Here is a 17,757-nt window from a genome sequence, read left to right as displayed (position 1 = left end):
CCTCCTGCCCCACAGCCCAGCCTGTGGTTCTCCCAGACCTGCTCCCTGCTTAAGGAGGCCAGTGGCTCCCCATCTGCAGTCCCAGGTGAGCTCCATTCCCCACAGTGCCTCACTGTGGGGCAAAGGACATCATCTCCCAGACACATATTTAGAGTCCGCCTGTGTCCCCAGAGCATCTGCTGGGCCCGCAAAGGAGACATGCTGCTGCTGGAGCTGCTGCAATGGGAAGGAGGAAGACTATGGCTCCAGCTCCAGCACGTGCTCCCCCCTATGTGCTTCGACCCTGGCAAAGAGAGAATCTGCCCGCACCTCCTAAAGCCGAGCCTGCACCAGGGACCAACCTAGCTTAGGGGATAAAGGGCAAATTCAGGGAGACTGGAGACCATCACTGCCCTGCAGCTCCCTGCCCCAGCCCCATGCCTGCCTGCTGACTGTGCTGGGACGCCTGCAGCTTGGGAGCGCAGGAGCCGGGACAGGCAGTACCTGCCGTGCGATGCACCTGTGATGCCACGGGTGGGGACACGGCTGCCCGTGCCCCGTGCCCCACACCCCGTGCCCCACGCCCCGTGCCCCACGCCCCGTGCCCCACGCCCGGCTCGGCCGCGGTGCCGCTGCCTGACGCTGAGAGGAGCCCCGGCACAGCGCAGCAGAGCGGCGGGAGGTGAGCCGGGGACACGGCTGGTTCAGACGGCTGTGGCAGCTGATGGCACACGGGGGACAGGAGAGGACACGTGTTGTTGTGTCGGAGCGTGGCCCTGCACGCGTGTGAGAGGATGCACGGGAACCGTAAAGGCCATGCGGCCACCACGGTCTGCTGGCGGTCCCTTGGAGGCTGAAGAGACAGTGACAACACCACCGACGAGGGGGACACGACACATTTGCCCACACCAGAGCCATTGCTTCCTTTCCTACCCTCCCGAGATGGCTTCCTGGCAGATACGTCCTTCCTAAGCCACCGACTACTAGGCTGGTACCTGCCGAGGAAGTGCAGGGAGCTGCCGGGGGAATTCACGCTGGTTCCTGGCCATGAAATATTCATTAGCACAGCCGCCAGGAGAAGGCAGGAAATAAAAGATAAACAGAAGGAGATGGGGGGAGAAGACATAATGCTTGCAGGCAGCTCAGCGTGGCACTGACAAGCCCATAGAGTGGCTGAATCAAGGTCTTTATACCATCATCACACCAGTATGTGGGTTCCCTGGTGTCCATGCCAAGCCTGATTCACTGTCATGGATGTCGTGGGCTTATAAACACCCCTAGAAAATATAGCCAGGAAAGAAGTCCTTGCAGGCACATCCAGCGTGGGTAGGGATACCCTGCAACATGCACATCGCCAAAGGGCACCGTGCTGGGATGGTGGTCAGAGACTGTTCCTGCCTGTGCCAGCCCTGGATGGTGCCTGGGCTTCCAAGTATTTCAACCTGGGCTACACCCCTCAGGGCCACCTTGGCCAGGGCATCTGTGGGCTCTCTGGAGTCATCCTGTGGCTGGCAGAAAGCAGATGCCAACATTTCTCTCAGGGAGGAAGGGCTGTCAGGATGGGAGGCACATTTCCAGTAATGAGGAAGGGCAATCAGGGCGGGAAGGAGGAAAATTTCCATTACCAAAGAAGGATAATCAGAGTAGGAAGGATGCAGGACATCCTGCGACCCTGTGCCAAGCCTCAGCCCACCACTCAGGCCCACAGCAGCTGAGCAAATGCTCTGTTCTCTCTCTAAATAATTCAAACTCACCTTTTTTGAGGGGATGGAGGACATACACATCCCAGCAATGCCAGACTCACAGCTGCTTGGCAGGGACAGAGCAGGTCCTGGCTGGAGGCAGAGCTCAGCAAGACTCAGCCTGGAGCCAGGACACGATGAGGGAGAAGAAGGCAGACATCCTAGCAGCAGGGATCACTTCAGGAGCCATGAGCTTCTGGTTCCAGATACACCACATCTGGATGAGTGGCTCTGTGGGATCCCAACACCTCTGCCAGCAGCAGAGAGAGGAAGGCTCAGCCCAGCCAGTCCTGCGTGCTGCTGCTCTGCTCCTGCCTCCTCCCAGCCCGGGAAAACCGCAGCCTCCGGGTCTGGGGGAAGTGCTGAAAACGTGATGCCAGAGAAAATAAATAAGGCAGCTAATGAGGTAATTTGCATAGCTATTAGCAGTCAGGATTTGCAGCGGGTCTGACATGGGATGTGCTGTCACAGCGAACTGCAGCCCGAGGGCTCTGCTGCGCTTGCAGAGGGAAACACACAACACAGCCGTGCTGTGCGGGCACACCGCAGGCACCCACCGCAGGCAGCCACCACCGGGGAGGCGAGGGGGGCAGGAGCAAGTCCAGGAGGAAGGTGGAGGAAGGCTCGGAGCAGGGCACAGGACCTGGGCGGAGCTGTGTGCTCTAACCTTGAGCCCCTCCTGGCTTTGGCCACACACCCCGCGGCTCGGCCCTGGCACGTACAGATCGTGGGCCAGCGCACAGCTCCTACCTTGCCAAGGCTCAGAGAGCATCCATGAAAGGACGAGCTTGCAAAGGCCGAGGAAAAGCTGCCAGCAGCCCAGGCTGCCTCGCAGGGCAGCCCCGCATTGTCACAGCCAGCTGGCTCCATGTGCTTTCCCATCCAGAGCTGGCTACAGCTCCCTGCATCCTTTACATCGGCTTGCTCCCTTGTGAACCTGGCATAAAACACATCCCAGGACAAGCACAAACCCTTTCCTACCCCAATCTTTGTCGCCAGCAAACTCACATCACTCTGACTCCCAGCAGAAGGTGCCATTTTTGGGATGTAGGACTGCACATGAAGCATAACACCATCAACAGTTCTGCATCATAACTGCACCCATCCTTAGCTGTTCGGGTCAGGAATCACGGAACCGCAGCAGGCAGGAGGGCACTGGTCATCCTGGTACACTCAGGAATGCAGGGGAAACACACCTGCAACCTGTGACACTGCTGGAACCCAACCTGCTGTGTCCACTAAATTGTGTTGGAGAGGAATGGCAGGCAGGGCCACTCTCCCCGGGGCTGCCAGGGCATGTCTGGCTTTGATCACAAACGTGCGACGACAGCTCAGCTCCTTCTCAGCTGGTGGATCTTGCTAAAAAATGCATGTGATGCGATCTGTCTGCTCAGGAAGGCGCTGCCAGGGAAAGAACCCAGCCCAACGCTGTGTGCTGGTCCTGCAGCACCCACCTGCTAGCAGCTGGCAGGCAGCAGGTGATGGGGCAGCAGCCTGGCTCTGTGGCACCACGCTAGGGACGAGCACATGCCAGAGCACTCCTGCAAAGCAAGGAAAGGATGGGGCACCCCCATGCTCTGATGGCAGAGACAAGCAGAAAGACCCAACGAATGGGTGGTTGGACAGACAAACAGACACAAACTCCACCACCAACTTGGGTGGTGCGTGTCTGGCCAAAATGAAAGTCAGAGCCCCACAGGGTCTACCCTGGTGTGTCCATCACCCCCGAACCTCCGTGATGCACCCCACACCTCCAGACTACACTGAGACACCGAATGCTCCCAAGCTGATTTTTTTTTTTTTTTTTTTTTGTCAGTTCTGCTAAATATTTTAGGTATTTACACAGAAAAGCTCTCTGTGCTCGGTGGCATGTCGGCCCCCTTGGCATCACACAGGCGGCCACAGACACACCCCCGCCTGCCAGGTCATGAATAATTCATTGACCCCGTGAACAGGATAGAAGCGGTGGGTAGGAGAGGACAAAGCTGGGGACACGGCTTCATCAGCCCCCGTCCCGGTTCCTGGGGTGCACCCCGAGCGTCTCCTTGTCCTGCAGTCGGAGGGCAGAGAACTGCCCCAACAACTGCAGGGAAACTGAAGCGGGGAAAGGAGAAGAGCCAGGAGCTGAACCCAGCTCTGGTTATAGGGCTGACACATCGAGACAGCAGCTGTAAGCAAGTAGAAGCATAACCTGCCTGGACCATCTAGGGGCATTTCAGAGCTTGTTGTGTCTGAAAAGCACAACAATGTTGGGGGCACCCAGGATATATCAGGCAGTGAGGCAGCACAGCCCCTGGGATCTCCAAAGGCAATGGCCCTCACGCGTGTGCACTTTGCTGTGTGGGGGTATACAGCTCACACTGGGGCACAACACAGATACAGCATCTCCTTATCCCAAACCAGCATATTTTTGCCCCTCAGATGCCCTCCCACCTTGCTCCATGCCCATGGCACCCCATGAAAATCAGCAGGGATTTCCATCCCCAGACCTGTTCCAGCACCCACTCCAATCATCACCAGGGTCTCCTGAATTGAGAAGCCGGGAAAAATCTCAGCCTGGTCACAAGCGACAACAGCCCTGCTCCCCAGCCTGCTCCAGGAGAGGACATGGTCCTCAGCATCTCTCCAGCCTTGCCACCCTCACCACCCCACACTAAGCCACAGTGATGGAGACAAATTAATGAGCTCCACGCAATCACCCATAGGTTTGGCTCCAGTAAATGGGAGGTGGCACTAGGCTCATTTCCTTGCAATCAGCGCTGGCTTGGCCACCAACATCTATCTCAGCAGGTGACAGGAGGAAGCACAGTAGGAACAGGCTGGAACACAACCTCGGCTCCCACGTGTTCAGACAGCTCAGGGCTGCCTGTGGGTCAGAGATTGGGACACCCTCTGTCACCCAGGCGGATGCTGCCACGCCGAGTGACACAGGCTATCAGCACCACCGCTCATCCAGGGGCTCCTGCACGCACTGCCTGCACGGCTGCAAGAGGGAGATAAGATGCCTGGAGGGGAAACATGCTTCAAATGGCAGGAATCTCCCCCAAAATGGACTTGGCTTGAGGGCACTGAGAGTGTTTGCTGCTATTAATAACTCCAGACTGTAACGAGGCGCGTGGCCTCAGCTCAGGGAGATGCAGCAACAAGGCAGGGAGGGAGAGCAAAGTGGTGCTGGAGATGGGGCTGTGCTCCTGACACATGGCTCCTCACCAAGCCCATGGAGTCCCCACACCAGCAACTCCCCAGCACTGGCCTGAAGCCCCTGGGTAGGTGTCTGGGTGGACGTGGGGGGCTCAGGGTAGGGCAGACACACAAGTTTAGTGCTTCCTTTCCAAAAGCCCACAGACCACCTGCACCCTTATCCAGCCTCAAGCCAAGGCACTGTGCATCCCCATGGCAGGGCTAACAGCCCCCCATGCCAGTATTGACCCTCTCTCCACTTGTACCCTGAGTACAAGTGGCTCAGCCTTCCACCCTGCTGTGCTCTCTGCCCCATGGGGCAGCAGGGCTGCCCATTCAGCATCTCCAGGGCACCTGCTCAGCCGACTGCCAGCCCAGGGAGGCCCTAGAGACTGCCTTTTAAAACTGACATTTTGGGGACAGGAAAGCTATTTTCAGTTGTTTCAGAGACAGTGTTTCCATTGCAGTTTGTCTGCCTCCACTGGAAGGAGGGATGCTCTCCCTGGAAGTGCCATGGCCGGCAGCTTTGTGTTGGGCTGTGGTGCCCGGCACCAGCTCTGCACCTCTGGGTCATCTTCATCCCTCCTCTGCCTGCCTGGTGCCTGGACCCACTGTGCTTGGGATCACATGGGAAGATACCCCTGGGTTCCCAGTTGGGCAGAAGGGTCAGGAGCATCCCATCTGGGAGAGGGGCTGGTGGGAGGCACGCAGCTCCTGCCTAAGACCTTCTCAGCATCAGCAAGTTTTCTTCTACACACCTTAATGAGACAATCCCAAAAATTAGCACACAGACCTGAGGAGCACCCCCTCCCTGGAGCCCCCAGGCACTCTTGACAGGAATAAATGTGTCTGGCAATTATGGAGGGGGAGTACAGCCTCCCAGTGCAAGACCTGCTGAGAGATTCAGAAATAAATATGTTAATAATCAAATATCCATCCTGTGTCTGAGCTCACGGGAGGACTTTCAAGTCTAATTAGCGGAAGATTTGTACCATTGCTGCCAGGGCTCGAGGGACAATTTGCCGTGGTTCCCACGAAGTGAGAGGTTCTGCTATAATTAGCCAGCAGCATCCTGTCTGCAAGGATTACCTCCAAACCTCCCCTGCATTCCGGGCTGGGGGCAGGCGGGACCCAGGTAAGCCAAGATGAGAGATGGCCCCGGGCTTTGATCTGTGCAAATTGAGTCTGGAGCTGCAAATCCAGGGCAGGCAGGAGGACAGGCTGTGAGGATGGGCAGCACACCAGAGGAGAGCTACCCTGAGTCTGCAGGTCATCCCATGCTTCCACATCTGTACGCAACCCCTATATTGTCACAGAACTCATCTCCCCACAACATCCTGCCACGAAGACCAAGAGTGCCTCTAAAACTGCTCCATCTCCAGACTGATTGTTTCCAAGCTAGGACCCCAAGAGCCAGAGTTGTTCACAGTGGGGGGCATTCACTTCCCCATCCACCCCAGTCAGACATGTACATCTCATCCTGGTCCATCATAGCAGAGTGAGCAGCGCCCAGGGGAGTACTCCTATCACCCCAGCCCAGCGCTTTTAAACAGGGCCATATCCTGCTCCTGAGGATGTCATAACAGACTCCATTTCCACTGCTACTACAGCTTGTGGGGTGGCTGTGATGGGGAGAAAGGAGCACCCAGAGAAGAAAGACAAAGGGGCAGCACCTGGGCGTGCACCGCTGATAGCACCCAAATGTGACCAGCCTCCAGAGGAAGGTGCAAATGCAGAGAGACATGAGGGATGTCAGAGAGCAGGGATGGAGCTTGAGCAGAGGGAGCCACGTCTGCATTGAGGACCAACCTCACAAGTGAGGATGCTCTGCTGAGCAGGGAGTGGTCTGGTCTCATGGGGGGATGGCCTGGCAGATATTCTGCCAGAGATCACTGACCCAGCAGCAGCTGCCAGGGACGCTCATTAGCACCAACTAATTGTGGGCAGAGGTGGCTGGCCTGGCAGCCACACACTCTTCCCAGCCTGGTAGCGGGCAAGGCTCCAAACTGAGGGGAGAGGTACAGACGGGGTGTCAGTGGTCACATCCAGGGCACCTCCTCAGGGTTGACCTGGAAACATCTGTGCAAGAGATCCTGTCCCATGAACAACAAAGTCAGCACCTCATCCCTCCCAAGGGCCGCAGGTACCCCACATTCAGCTGTGTTGTCCAGGCACAGCCATCTCCATCCAGCTCCTCTGCCAGCCCCTGGAGACCTCCTCCTGCCACTGGGTTGTTCATCCTAGCAAACAAAGGTGTACCAGCCCCTCACTTCCCCACAGTTATTTAATTAAGCAGAGATAAAAGAGAAGACGTATTATCCAGAGAGTGACAGCAGGTTGTAATTACAGCAGGGCAGGCTGAGAAAACAAACAGTGCCGGGGGAGGAGGCACAGGATGGTGCAGGGCTGGGGGGACACCACAATCCCTTGGGACCCACATCCTTGTCCCGGCACTGTGGTCCAGGGAAGAGGTGGGACTCTGGAGTCTGTGCGGGATGGAGGAAGAGAAAAGGCTCCTTTTCCTCCATGAGTGTGGTCCCAAAAGAGCCTCTCCATCCAGCTTACACCGAACTGGGGTGGCCCTGACCCCAGCCCCTCCTGGGGGATGCTGGGGAATGACCAATCCTAAGGAAAAACAGGTTTTCAGTGAGTCACTTTGAAATATTAAACACCATCTCCTTCTTCCCCTTTCTGCTTCAGGGCAGACCCCTGCACCCAGGGGCTTGCTGCCCAGCTGAGCCAAGGGCACTAAGTCTCAGCTGGGATATGGCACCCCAAAAGGGCTCTGCCTGCTCCTTCCCCCCTTCTCCCCCTAACCAGGCATGATGCCCATCTGCTGGGTTACCCCAGGCTAGGGTTTGAATTTGTGCCTGGTGTGCAAAGCACAGACAGGTGGGACATGTGGCATGGCCACACTGCAAACTCACAGCCCTGTCCCCACCCAGCCACCAGCAGCTCTGCCTGAGCAGGGGGAAGGCTTCACTCCCACGTTCCCTGTTGGAGGGTACCACGGGTGCCATCACAGTGGCAGCTGGGACACATCAGGGTGGCTCAGTCTTGAGGAGTGCATGGCATTTCCTGCCCATCCTGTACCATCAGACCCTGTGCAGCTCCCAGCCACATCCCTTCCCTTCCTTAAATGCTCCTGCCCTCAGCCCAATCCTCTTACACTCTCCCTCTCCCATTACACCATCTTTAAATTAATGCCTGGCCAAGCGTGGGATAGAAGGAAATTAACCCTGGGGAGGGGGAGCAGTCTCCACAATGCCTCTTATCACCTAGAGCACTGTTCCTTGGCCTCCTCCCACTCCATATGCAGGGGAGGCACCGGATCTATCACAATCACAATGAGCATCACTCAAGCACAGGCCCTCAGCACCCACACCCCTTTGCTGGTAGGGTGGCAGGTGCCACCTCTGGCCAGCCCTCTACTGGGGAGGCTGCAAGGTCCCCATGAGAGACTTCCAGCTCTGCTTGGGTTTGCACCAAAAATGGCCAGCTGGGAACTCACTGGGAGCAGTTCCAGAGCCAACTGCACCCTTGCTGGGACACTTTGGGGTCCCAAGTTCTGGAGCAAGAAGTCAGGAGGGATTTGGCTGCTGGTGGGAAGCCCTTGTGACACCCACAGCTTGGGGAGCTCAGAGGAGCTGGAGTGACTAGGAGGCAGGGATGTGGCCAGAACAAGCAGTGCCACAATACACACCCTGATCAATGCAGGGGACACTTCTTGCCTGTGTCATTGTCGGGGAGCTGCAACGCGTCCTTTCAGAGGATCTGTGTGAGGGTGAGCAGACACCAAGGCCACGACAAACAGGTCCATCCCTCCAGGCTGGGATTCAGGCAAGATTTGATGGCTTTTGGAAAAATGCCTCAGGGATCCAACCCCATTGCTGCCAGCATGGTGCAGCCGTAGGAGCAGCAGGATCCCCTCGAGCTGCCCTCTCCCAGGGCGGTGGTGGCCAGGGCCAGGAATTGCTTGCCAGAGCAGCGCTCCTGCTGATCCTCTCCGTTATGCAACAAATTATTCCACTCGCATTAATGACTTTGCGGCAAAGGGGGAAATGACATGAATGATTCCTGGTGCCTGGGAGTGACTCACTTTGCACGATGGAGGGGAAGCAAGCAGGGAGGGCAGACTCCAGGGGAAATTTGTTTGGGTCAGCATGAGCAGCAGGGGTCTGGGGATGGGCTCAGAAGATCAACTGCTAGAAGCAGAGTGAGGGGGAAAGAAAGAGGAACTTAGGGGAGATCCCACCACTCAGGAGAGGGATGGGATGTCTCCAAGAGATGCTGGGATCAGTCACAACCACAGCATAACATCAGTTACTGTGCTGCCCAAGCCCCACACATCTTTTCCACCTGTGCTGCAACCCCAGAACCTGGCACCAGCAGCTGTCCCTCCCTGCTCCAGGGTCAGACAGGACCTTAAGCAAGTGCAGCCAGGGCTGGGTGTGCTGCACCCCACCACTGAACCACCCAAATCCTGCATCCTAGGAGTCCAGCAGGATAGGCAGCTGCCCACCGTGGCCCTTGAGGCAGTAGTAGGGGGGCAGAAGGGACCTGTCACATGGGCAGCAGTACAGAGCCTGGCATCTGACCCAGTCCCTTCTCCCTCACCTCTGGAGACTTCACTAAATCACACCATTAAAAATTAATACGTATTCCCTCCTGGAATAAATCAGGAGCTGTCAAGGGCCTATGCTGCCAGCCACCTCCTGGGGACACCAGAGACACGTGGAGACACACCAGGGACTTCAACAACCCACTGCCAAGTAGCCCCAGGGGGGCCCTTGCAGTGACAGAGGGCTGGGTGGATTATTGCCTTTAAACCCGTTCAGGGGCTTTCTGTAAGCAATGCAATTTTAAAAAATTCAATCTAGGAAGAAGCGATTAACCAAAGGGGCCAGGAGCAATGGCTCGCCTGTCTAATCTTGTTAGCGAGCAGGCCGGTTCCCATTTCACCCTACCACAGCTGCATGGGCAGCAGTAACCGGTGAAAGGAGATGGATGGCTCTTCCCTGGCTCCTGACCTGGCTCCTGATGGATGTGGGAGTTTTCTGGTGCCTCTCTGTGTCCCACAGAGCTACACCTTCCCCATCTGGGTCAAGGAAACCTCTCTTTCCTGCGACTCTCATCCTGGCTGGACCATCACCAATGATACTCCATCCCTAAAAAGCACTTTTTGGTGTCCAAATGTGTGGTTGGTAATGGAAAGAGGACAGGTTAGGGATTTGGTGCATCCTTACTCTGCTGCTGGAGTCCGTGCCTGAAGCTAGGACCAGGGTCCCACTTTCTGCCCCACAGAGGCTCAGTGACAGGGTCATGCCAGTCTCTCATGGTAGCATCTTGCCAAGAAGCCTGCCTCTGCTTCAGACTGTTGAGCCCCTTCCCAGCAGGAATGTCACTGCCATGGGATGTGTCTCACGGGGACAACAGGACAGATAATCCCATCCAGTTCTCAAGTTTCTGCAGGGCAGAGCTAAGGCAGCAGATTTGTGCCACTACCCCACCTGCTGAGTTAGTCACTCCATCATTGTCCCTGATCTGCTCCCTGGAGAGGGACCGCAGGTGAAGCTGTCCATCTCCACTGCCAGCCCCTTGGGGTTGTGAGTGTTCCCTGCCTACCTACAGGCACTGCTGCTGCTGCAGCATGGTCCCTGACCGACCTCCCTGGGAGCAGTCACACCCCACATCCCCCTGCCATCCAGGACAAAGCCACCTACCCATTCCAGGTACAGCCCAGGGCTAAGTGGAGTGTGGATTAGGTTTGTCTGCACGCAGGGGTGTGCAGTGCCCCCACTTGCACAGGGCACAACCCCCAAAACACTCACTGCGCGTGAAGCTGGCACAGGAATTGGATGATCGTGCATGCTCTGAGTGGGGCTCCTGCTTGTGTGTCCTGCAGACCTCAGGGTCTCAAGACCCCCCACGTCCCCAGGTGGAGTGAGCAGGAGCAGCACAGATGGGACATTGACCTTCTTGCCCAGAGTCATCAGCAGCAATGCCAACACCAGCCTGGGCTTGGGAGAGGTCCCCTCCCTAAACAGAAGGGATCTCCAACTCATCAGGTTCAAAAGTGGAGTGCTTCCTGCCAAAATGGGGCTGGAGTCATCTGGAAGCTGGTGGAGCTGAGCCTTTGGGGCCAGAGAGACACGCAAGGCATGGACACAGAAGTACATGTCAGTGGCAGTGGCAGTGAGTACCTCCCATGCCCAGGAGTGTCCATAGGTGACTTGCTCTGTCTGGACCACAGAGGAAATATTCGAGGAAGCCCAGGTTCAGAGGCAGTGAAGGTGGCAGCCCTCCACATTCCCTATCTCTGTCAGCTCCTGTTGAAAGCAGCAGTTTTCTGCCCCCAGCTCCCCTCCTGCAGGGCTCCGTCTCCAAACAAGCTAATTACTCTCACTGCTCCCCAGAGGCTGCACCACCCGTTTTCATTTGAAGAGGAAGACAAATTTACTTAAAAGCCAGAAGTAGCCGGAGCCACAGCAGCTCGGGGACAGGAGGACTGCAGTAAGAGCCTCCTGCCCAGCACAGCCTGGCACAGCCCGGCTGCCACAGGACATCCACAAAGCCCTCGAGGGGCGTATAGCTGGGAGTGGGGTCATTCATCCCCAGTGTCCTGCCACTCACCCCCATGGAACACACCCAGCACCCAGCCCCAGCTGCCAGCAGAGCACTCTGGCATGGACAGTGCCAGACTGCACCCATCCACAGACCCTGTCCCATGGAAAGGGACTCCTCTGCCCCTTTGCTCCCATGGAAGCCACTTGCAACAGCCCCAGCAGTTCACTTGCTCAGCAATAACCACCCTCAGAGTTCTACAGCATTAGTGAAGGGCTGTGATTCCCCACCTGAAGCCAGAACCCCTCACCATGGCATCAGACCACCCAGCTCAGCCCTGCCTCGAGGGAGATTGGTTTCACTAAAGGCTCATTTATCTGCAGCATGATTAGAGAACAGGGCTGGGATCCATCCCGGCGGCAGGAGAGCGATTTGCCAGCAGATGGATTTATCATCTCCCAAGCACAGCAATTTGGCTTAAACAAAACCAAACCACTTCCCCTAATGAAAACATCACTAATGAGGAGTCAGGCAGAGGCAGCTCTATGAACGGGGTCTCTCCTGTCCTTTAGGGCTGGGGCGACCCGCTGATGTCTGGGCTGTTAATGCATGAGGCTCAGGTCCAGCTGGGACATATAGACCCAATATATCTGGAAGGAACCAGAGTTTGCTCCAGGGATCAAACCTCCTCATGTCCTGGCTCACAAAGCTCTGAGGGCAACTGGTTTCAGCGTAACACACAATATGAGAACAGCACCACTGAGTCGAGACACCTTTTCCAGTTGTAATATGGCCAGCAGTGAGGAAAAACTCTATGCCCAGACACAGAGATGGTGAAAGAGCCTGTGCATGGCCAGCCCTGTGCAGCCAGAGCTGTATCCCTTGACCAAAGTTGTGACAATCCATGGATTATGCATCAGCATCTGTAGAGATCAGCCATTTAACCAGCCCAACCAAATCCACGAACTTCCTGCTAATTAATCCTGTGCCACCAATTCCCCATGGACTCCAACCTGCCTTTGCTTGCAGGGATGCAGCAGCGGCTGCCAAAACCTCAGCTTCAGCCTTTCCAGCTGTGAAATCCTGCCTGCCTGTGCTGAGCAGTGCTACCAGCAGCATCACTCACATGCTCCTTGCCCTGTGTGTGGCTAGGAGCAGCATCCCTTCCATCAGGGACCCTCAGGATCTCAGCAATGCCACAACACCCCATGAGAGGGAAGTCAGCAGCATCAGAGGACTGCAGACAAGCCAGGACAGCAAAGAGGGAAGAGGAAGAGGGTACAGACGCCAGAAGGAGGGAGACAGCAGACAGAGATGAGGCAGTCAGGCAACAGTCCCATCACCCCGGGAAGGTGCAGCAGCCATCGAGGGCAAGGCGCTTTGGCACAGAGATGACCCATGGGAGCCTCTAACCCTGGCACACGATGGGGGAGACCCTTCCCTACAGTGCCCCACCCTGACAGAGAGCCTCCTGGGAGCTCGGGGACCTGTCTCAAGGGGCAGTGTGGCTTCCAGCCCAGCCTCACTGCCAGGCTGCAGGAGCAGAAGTGGCAAGAAGAGGGAGGTTGCGTGGGGCAGCAGCAGAAGGGGAGGCAGGTTAGCAGGGGAGCAGGGGGATGGACAACACACAGTTCCCATGGGTCAGACACCCAGGGGAAGGACACTGGTGGATGTCACCCCTCCTGGGGGCTACTGCTAGGAAGAGGGGGCAACCCATGCCTGACAGTGACCAGAGGGATGCAGGTAGCTGGCCCTGCCAGACCCATGAGGACAGGGCTGTGCACCCAGGGCTGTTCTCGAGGAAGCAGCTGGGGAAGAGAAGGACCTTCAATCTGGACATGGGTGAGCTGGTCTTGGGCATAGTCTCCACTTCTGTTCCCCTCCGTGGGATCTATCCAGCACACAGGCACAACACACAACCTGCCATGCACACTTGCAGCCGGGCTCCTGCCAGCCCCTTCCTGCTCATGTCCTTGCTCCCACCCAATGACCCTGTCACTCCATCCTCCAGCTGCAGATCCCAGTGCTTCCCCCTACACACGCTATTATTTGGGACAGGCTAGCACTGACACCTCCTCCACACTCTGGGAAATAAATTATCCCCCATGCAGATGGAAGTCCTACGCTATAGCAAGCTGGTGGAGATGTTCCCCCCCACCTGACTGATCACGGGCTGTGAGCAGACATGATGAAGCTGCCGGGTTTACCGGGAGCAGAACAAGCCCCTGGCACAGCCCTAGATCTGCCCATCACCTGGGACCCTCCTGTGGCATTGCCAGGACACAGCTCCTCAGCTTTATCCCATGGCAGGGACTGGAACCCTGCTCCTATTGTCCTCCCACTGACCCAACTGGCCTCTTCTCCCTCTGATGTGCCTGTGGGGGACAGCTTGGCCCCACATCTCCTTTCTTACTGCTGTGGGGAGAAATACCCCTGAAACACCGTCCCTCGAGGTAGGGAGAGAGCTCAGCCAGATGCTGCGCTGCTGCTATGCTGGTGCCTAAGGCTTTCATCTCATGGGGTGGGCTGCTAAAAGTGCTAGGAGTTGGGAAGTCCCCCTCCATCAGCTGTGCCTCTGGAGACAGGAGGATCCCAAAGCTCTGCAGATGATCTCTATAGCAATTGCTCAGCCCTGCAAATGCTGCAGCTGCCTTTGGGGTGGAGCAAAGCGGTTGCTCGAGTCCCCAGATCACGACAACTGGAGGGAAAAAAAGCAGGGGTGAAAAAGCAAGGTGAAAAGTGAGCCTCCTGGTCCTTTTTGGGGACCCAACAGCCCTGGAGATGAATCCCTCATTTTTCCTAAAGGCAGCTAGGGGTTTTGCCCCATCCCAGACAGCCTGTATATTGACCCTGTGCAGGCACATGCTGTCCCGCTCACGAGATACAGCATGGCTTGGAGGGGTTTGTCCAATGGGGTAAGACAAGCCCTACCACCCACGCTCCAGAACTGGACCTAGGGCAGCCCTGATGCCCACACATCCCTGTGGAGCATCAGGCAGGAGGGAAACCCTCCTCTAAGCTCACTCACCTCTCACACTGCCAGCATTCAGGGTCAGGGATGCAGTACCTGCACTTCTTGGGACAAAGTGGCTCTGGATTCCCATTTCTTCTGCATGGAGAGCCATGGCCAGAGCAGTCCTGAGACACTGGCTCTGAGCTCTGCTTACATACTAATCGCTCATGCCATTAGAGGCTGGAGGAATAATGTAATTTATGGACGGCTTTTATTTCTCGCTAGCGTCATCCAAATATCCCAGAAATGGACCAGTTTAATTTCCTGGTGTTGTAACCTAAACATTTCTCTCCTTAACACCCAGGTGGGTGCTCAGCCGCAGGCTCAGCAGCCAGGCAGGCACAGCTGCTTCCTGCCCTTGGCCCATGCCGCCGCAGCATGGATCAGCACAGGCAGGATCCATCCCGGCTCACCCCAGCGCAGCCTGCCCGTGTTCCCCCGGAGCAGGGAGCGCTGCTGCTCTGCCCACTGCTCACACACAGGCAGCTCTCATTCACTCGGGCCTCTCACACACACATCCACGTGCCTACAGAGCCAGGGCAGCTGGGCATCGCTGGAGACACCGCAGGGAGTGGCGACTGTCACTGCACCTTCATTTTCAACAGCTTTTTACATTTAAGAATGAGTGGACATTGCGGAGTGTTTCTACTCTGAGCATGGCTAAGGGTCCTGCTTCCTGTTTAGCCCCTCTCCTTCTGGATGTGGGTGTTGCTAACCCTTCTCTAGCCATGCATAGGTGGGAATCACATTGCTCTCACCCCTGATTTCAGGCAGTGATGGATTCCAGGGCTGACTGCTGTCCCTGTACACACCAGCAATCGCTGGAGCTGCTGTGGGGCTGTTGCCTCACCTGACACCAAATCATCTCTCGGTTAACAGCCTTTGCATGGCAGATGCCCTCTAAACTCTGACACATCCTGATGGGGGTCTCCAAAGCTGCAGGAACACCCCAAATTGCTCGTGCTTGACCCCAAGCAGAGCTGAGCTACCAAACAGCAGGTGCCAGCAGCAACCCTCCTGTCTGCAGATAGAGACTAAGCTCACACAGGTACTGCCAGCTTCACCCCAGGCTTTGCTACAGCCCCGTGGAGGTCCCATCTCCTCATCACATCTCCAGGATATCAGGAGAGCCAAGACCAGGTTAGAAGGCATGGGGTCAAGCTAGTTAACCCTCCCTAGAGTTAAGACTGCATCCCCTCTCCTGCCTGCATCACTTCCACACTTTCTGGGAGAAAGACAACTTTCCCTCCACAGGGGGGTCAGCTTCACTGCATTCAGCCAGCACAGGGGAAATCAGCACCACTGGCACCAGCTCCCTCTCCTCCGTGGTGTTACTGCAGGCTCTGCCCTGGCAGGTCACTGACTCGACAGTGATGGGAAATGAGTGACATGCCCTACAGGGCCTGCTTCCCACTCTGGGAAATGAGGCAGATATTTCCACTCCATCCCGGTTCTTGCTGCACAGCTGGCTCAGAGGTAAGCCCAGGCATAAAAGGTCTTAGTCTTGGAGAGACTGGAATTTATTTTTAACTTCGATTTGATTTAAATCCATATGGACATTTTAAAGTTACCGGAGAAACCAAAAGTTCTGTGTGGGTTCCAAGTTCCTACACAGCTCAAAAATATCTTCCCTGCAGCACGTTTGGGCAGACAGTAAGCAGTGTTTCCCGTGTGTGGGGCTGTTCAGGAAAGCAGAGCAGAGGTCCTGCTCTGCTACCACCACCTATTTGAAATTCTAGAGCAAATCCTGAAATCCACCCCAGATTTTGGCAGGAAAAGCGCCACTGGAACTCATGGAAGCCGCCTGTGCACACACAACAGCGCCTGAGGCACAAGGACACCGAACCACACTGGCTAAGGAAAGGTTCAGCTCCATCGTGGGTACCAGGAGGCAGGTGGGAACTGCTGCCCCATTTCACAGTTGCTGCGACAGAGGCTCTGAAAGGGGACAGGGTTTGGCCTGATCTGTGGAGAGCACGTGGGGAAGCAGGGGTGTTGCCAGCTCCAGCCCAGCTGCTTCCCTAGCGGAGAGTGGAAGATGAGGCATGACGGATGGACAGATGTGGGATGCGGGATGCTTGGCAATTCCCTGATGGGGCAGAGGATGAAGGGGGAATACAATAGGGTCATAAACGGGTCATCTTAGTCCTCTCTGTCCCACAGCTATCCCATCCAGGGGCAGGACGTCTCAAGGGATTTCTAGGGGACACCGGGTGATTCGTGAAGACACCAGGTACCGTGGTGCTGCTGGGGTTTTCTGAGCGGAGTGAGTGAGCCTCTCTTCCCTGGGGAACCTGCTGCCGGGATGCTGCTGTGCCACCCCAGGTGCAGCGGGGTCCCAAGGCATGGCAGAGAGAGCCCAGCGCCAGACCCTGGTGTCCCGAGGGTAACAGTGAGGGAGTGTGAACTCGAGGGGCGGCCAAAAGCGATCCAAGCACTCCACCCCCCCCCCGCCCCGACCGGGGCCTTTTCCTTGCCTCGGGACAACCTCTTCACGCTGGGACCAGCCCTATCGCCCCCGGAGCACCCTCCCCACGGGGGTCGGGACTGTCCCCCTGCTCCAGCGCCGGGGTCGCGGCCGTTCCCCCTGTCCCCGAGCAAGGCATGCGGCGAAGCGGAGCGGGCAGGGAGCGGGGCTCAGCGGGGCTGGAAGCGGGTGCCCGGGACCGCCCCGCGCCGTGCTCCGAGTGGCTGCTGCACCTTCCCCGGCGGCGGCACTCACCCGTCAGCTGGTCGTAGGAGCCGTCCAGGTCGCGGGAGTCGGACAGGCTCTCCTTTCTGCCCTTGCTCCTCATCTTCCCGCCCCGCCGAGCGGCGGGGGGAACGGCGACGGGGCGCACGGGCTGCGCCGGCGGGCAGGGGCTGCCCGCGGCCGCCGCCTCCCCCCGCCCCGCCGCCCGCGCCGCTCAGCGCGGCAGAGGCAAGGGGCCGGCGGTGCCGGGAGCTCGGCTCGGCTCGGCTCGGCACGGCAGCAGGAGCGCGCAGCCGCCCCGGTCCCCGCCGCCGCCAGGGCTGGGCACGGCCGCCCCCTCCCTCTCGTCCTTCCCCGCCTCTTCCCGGGAACCGCCAGCCCGGCCCCGCCGCCGCGGGGAAACTGAGGCACGGGCTGGGGGCGGAGGGCGGGAGCGCTCCCGGGAAGAGGCAGGGAGAGAGCTGCTCCGGACTGCACCGAGGTGCTTTGTCCGGCGGTTCGGGAGAGCCCCGGGCACCAGGCAACGCGCAGGGACGGGAGAAGGGGACAGAGATGGAGAAGGAGTGGGGCAGGAGGGGCACAGACCC

General features: G+C 57.5%; 1 protein-coding gene across 3 annotated transcripts in view; it reads right to left on the bottom strand.

Annotated features, from left to right (window-relative positions):
* The window catches only part of KCNIP2 (potassium voltage-gated channel interacting protein 2), a 43,744-nt gene extending 26,412 nt beyond the window's left edge, over positions 1-17,332 (bottom strand). Inside the window, exon 1 of one of the 3 annotated variants that reach the window (XM_088059454.1) lies at positions 17,201-17,332. In XM_088059454.1, the coding sequence (XP_087915580.1) occupies positions 17,201-17,273 (73 nt within the window). In that variant the 5' untranslated portion in view covers positions 17,274-17,332. Of the gene's footprint in view, positions 1-14,493; positions 14,595-17,200 lie in introns of those variants that run through there. The other 2 variants (XM_005520681.3, XM_088059451.1) reach the window with 2 other exon arrangements.
* Between the last annotated feature and the right edge of the window lie 425 nt (positions 17,333-17,757).

This window comes from Pseudopodoces humilis, chromosome 9, assembly GCF_049639895.1.
Source record: "Pseudopodoces humilis isolate 2021_Gansu_Grassland_sample_001 chromosome 9, ASM4963989v1, whole genome shotgun sequence".
NCBI classification, from domain to species: domain Eukaryota; kingdom Metazoa; phylum Chordata; class Aves; order Passeriformes; family Paridae; genus Pseudopodoces; species Pseudopodoces humilis.
Note: the sequence above shows the minus strand (reverse complement) of the source record. Positions and strands in the feature narration are given on the sequence as shown.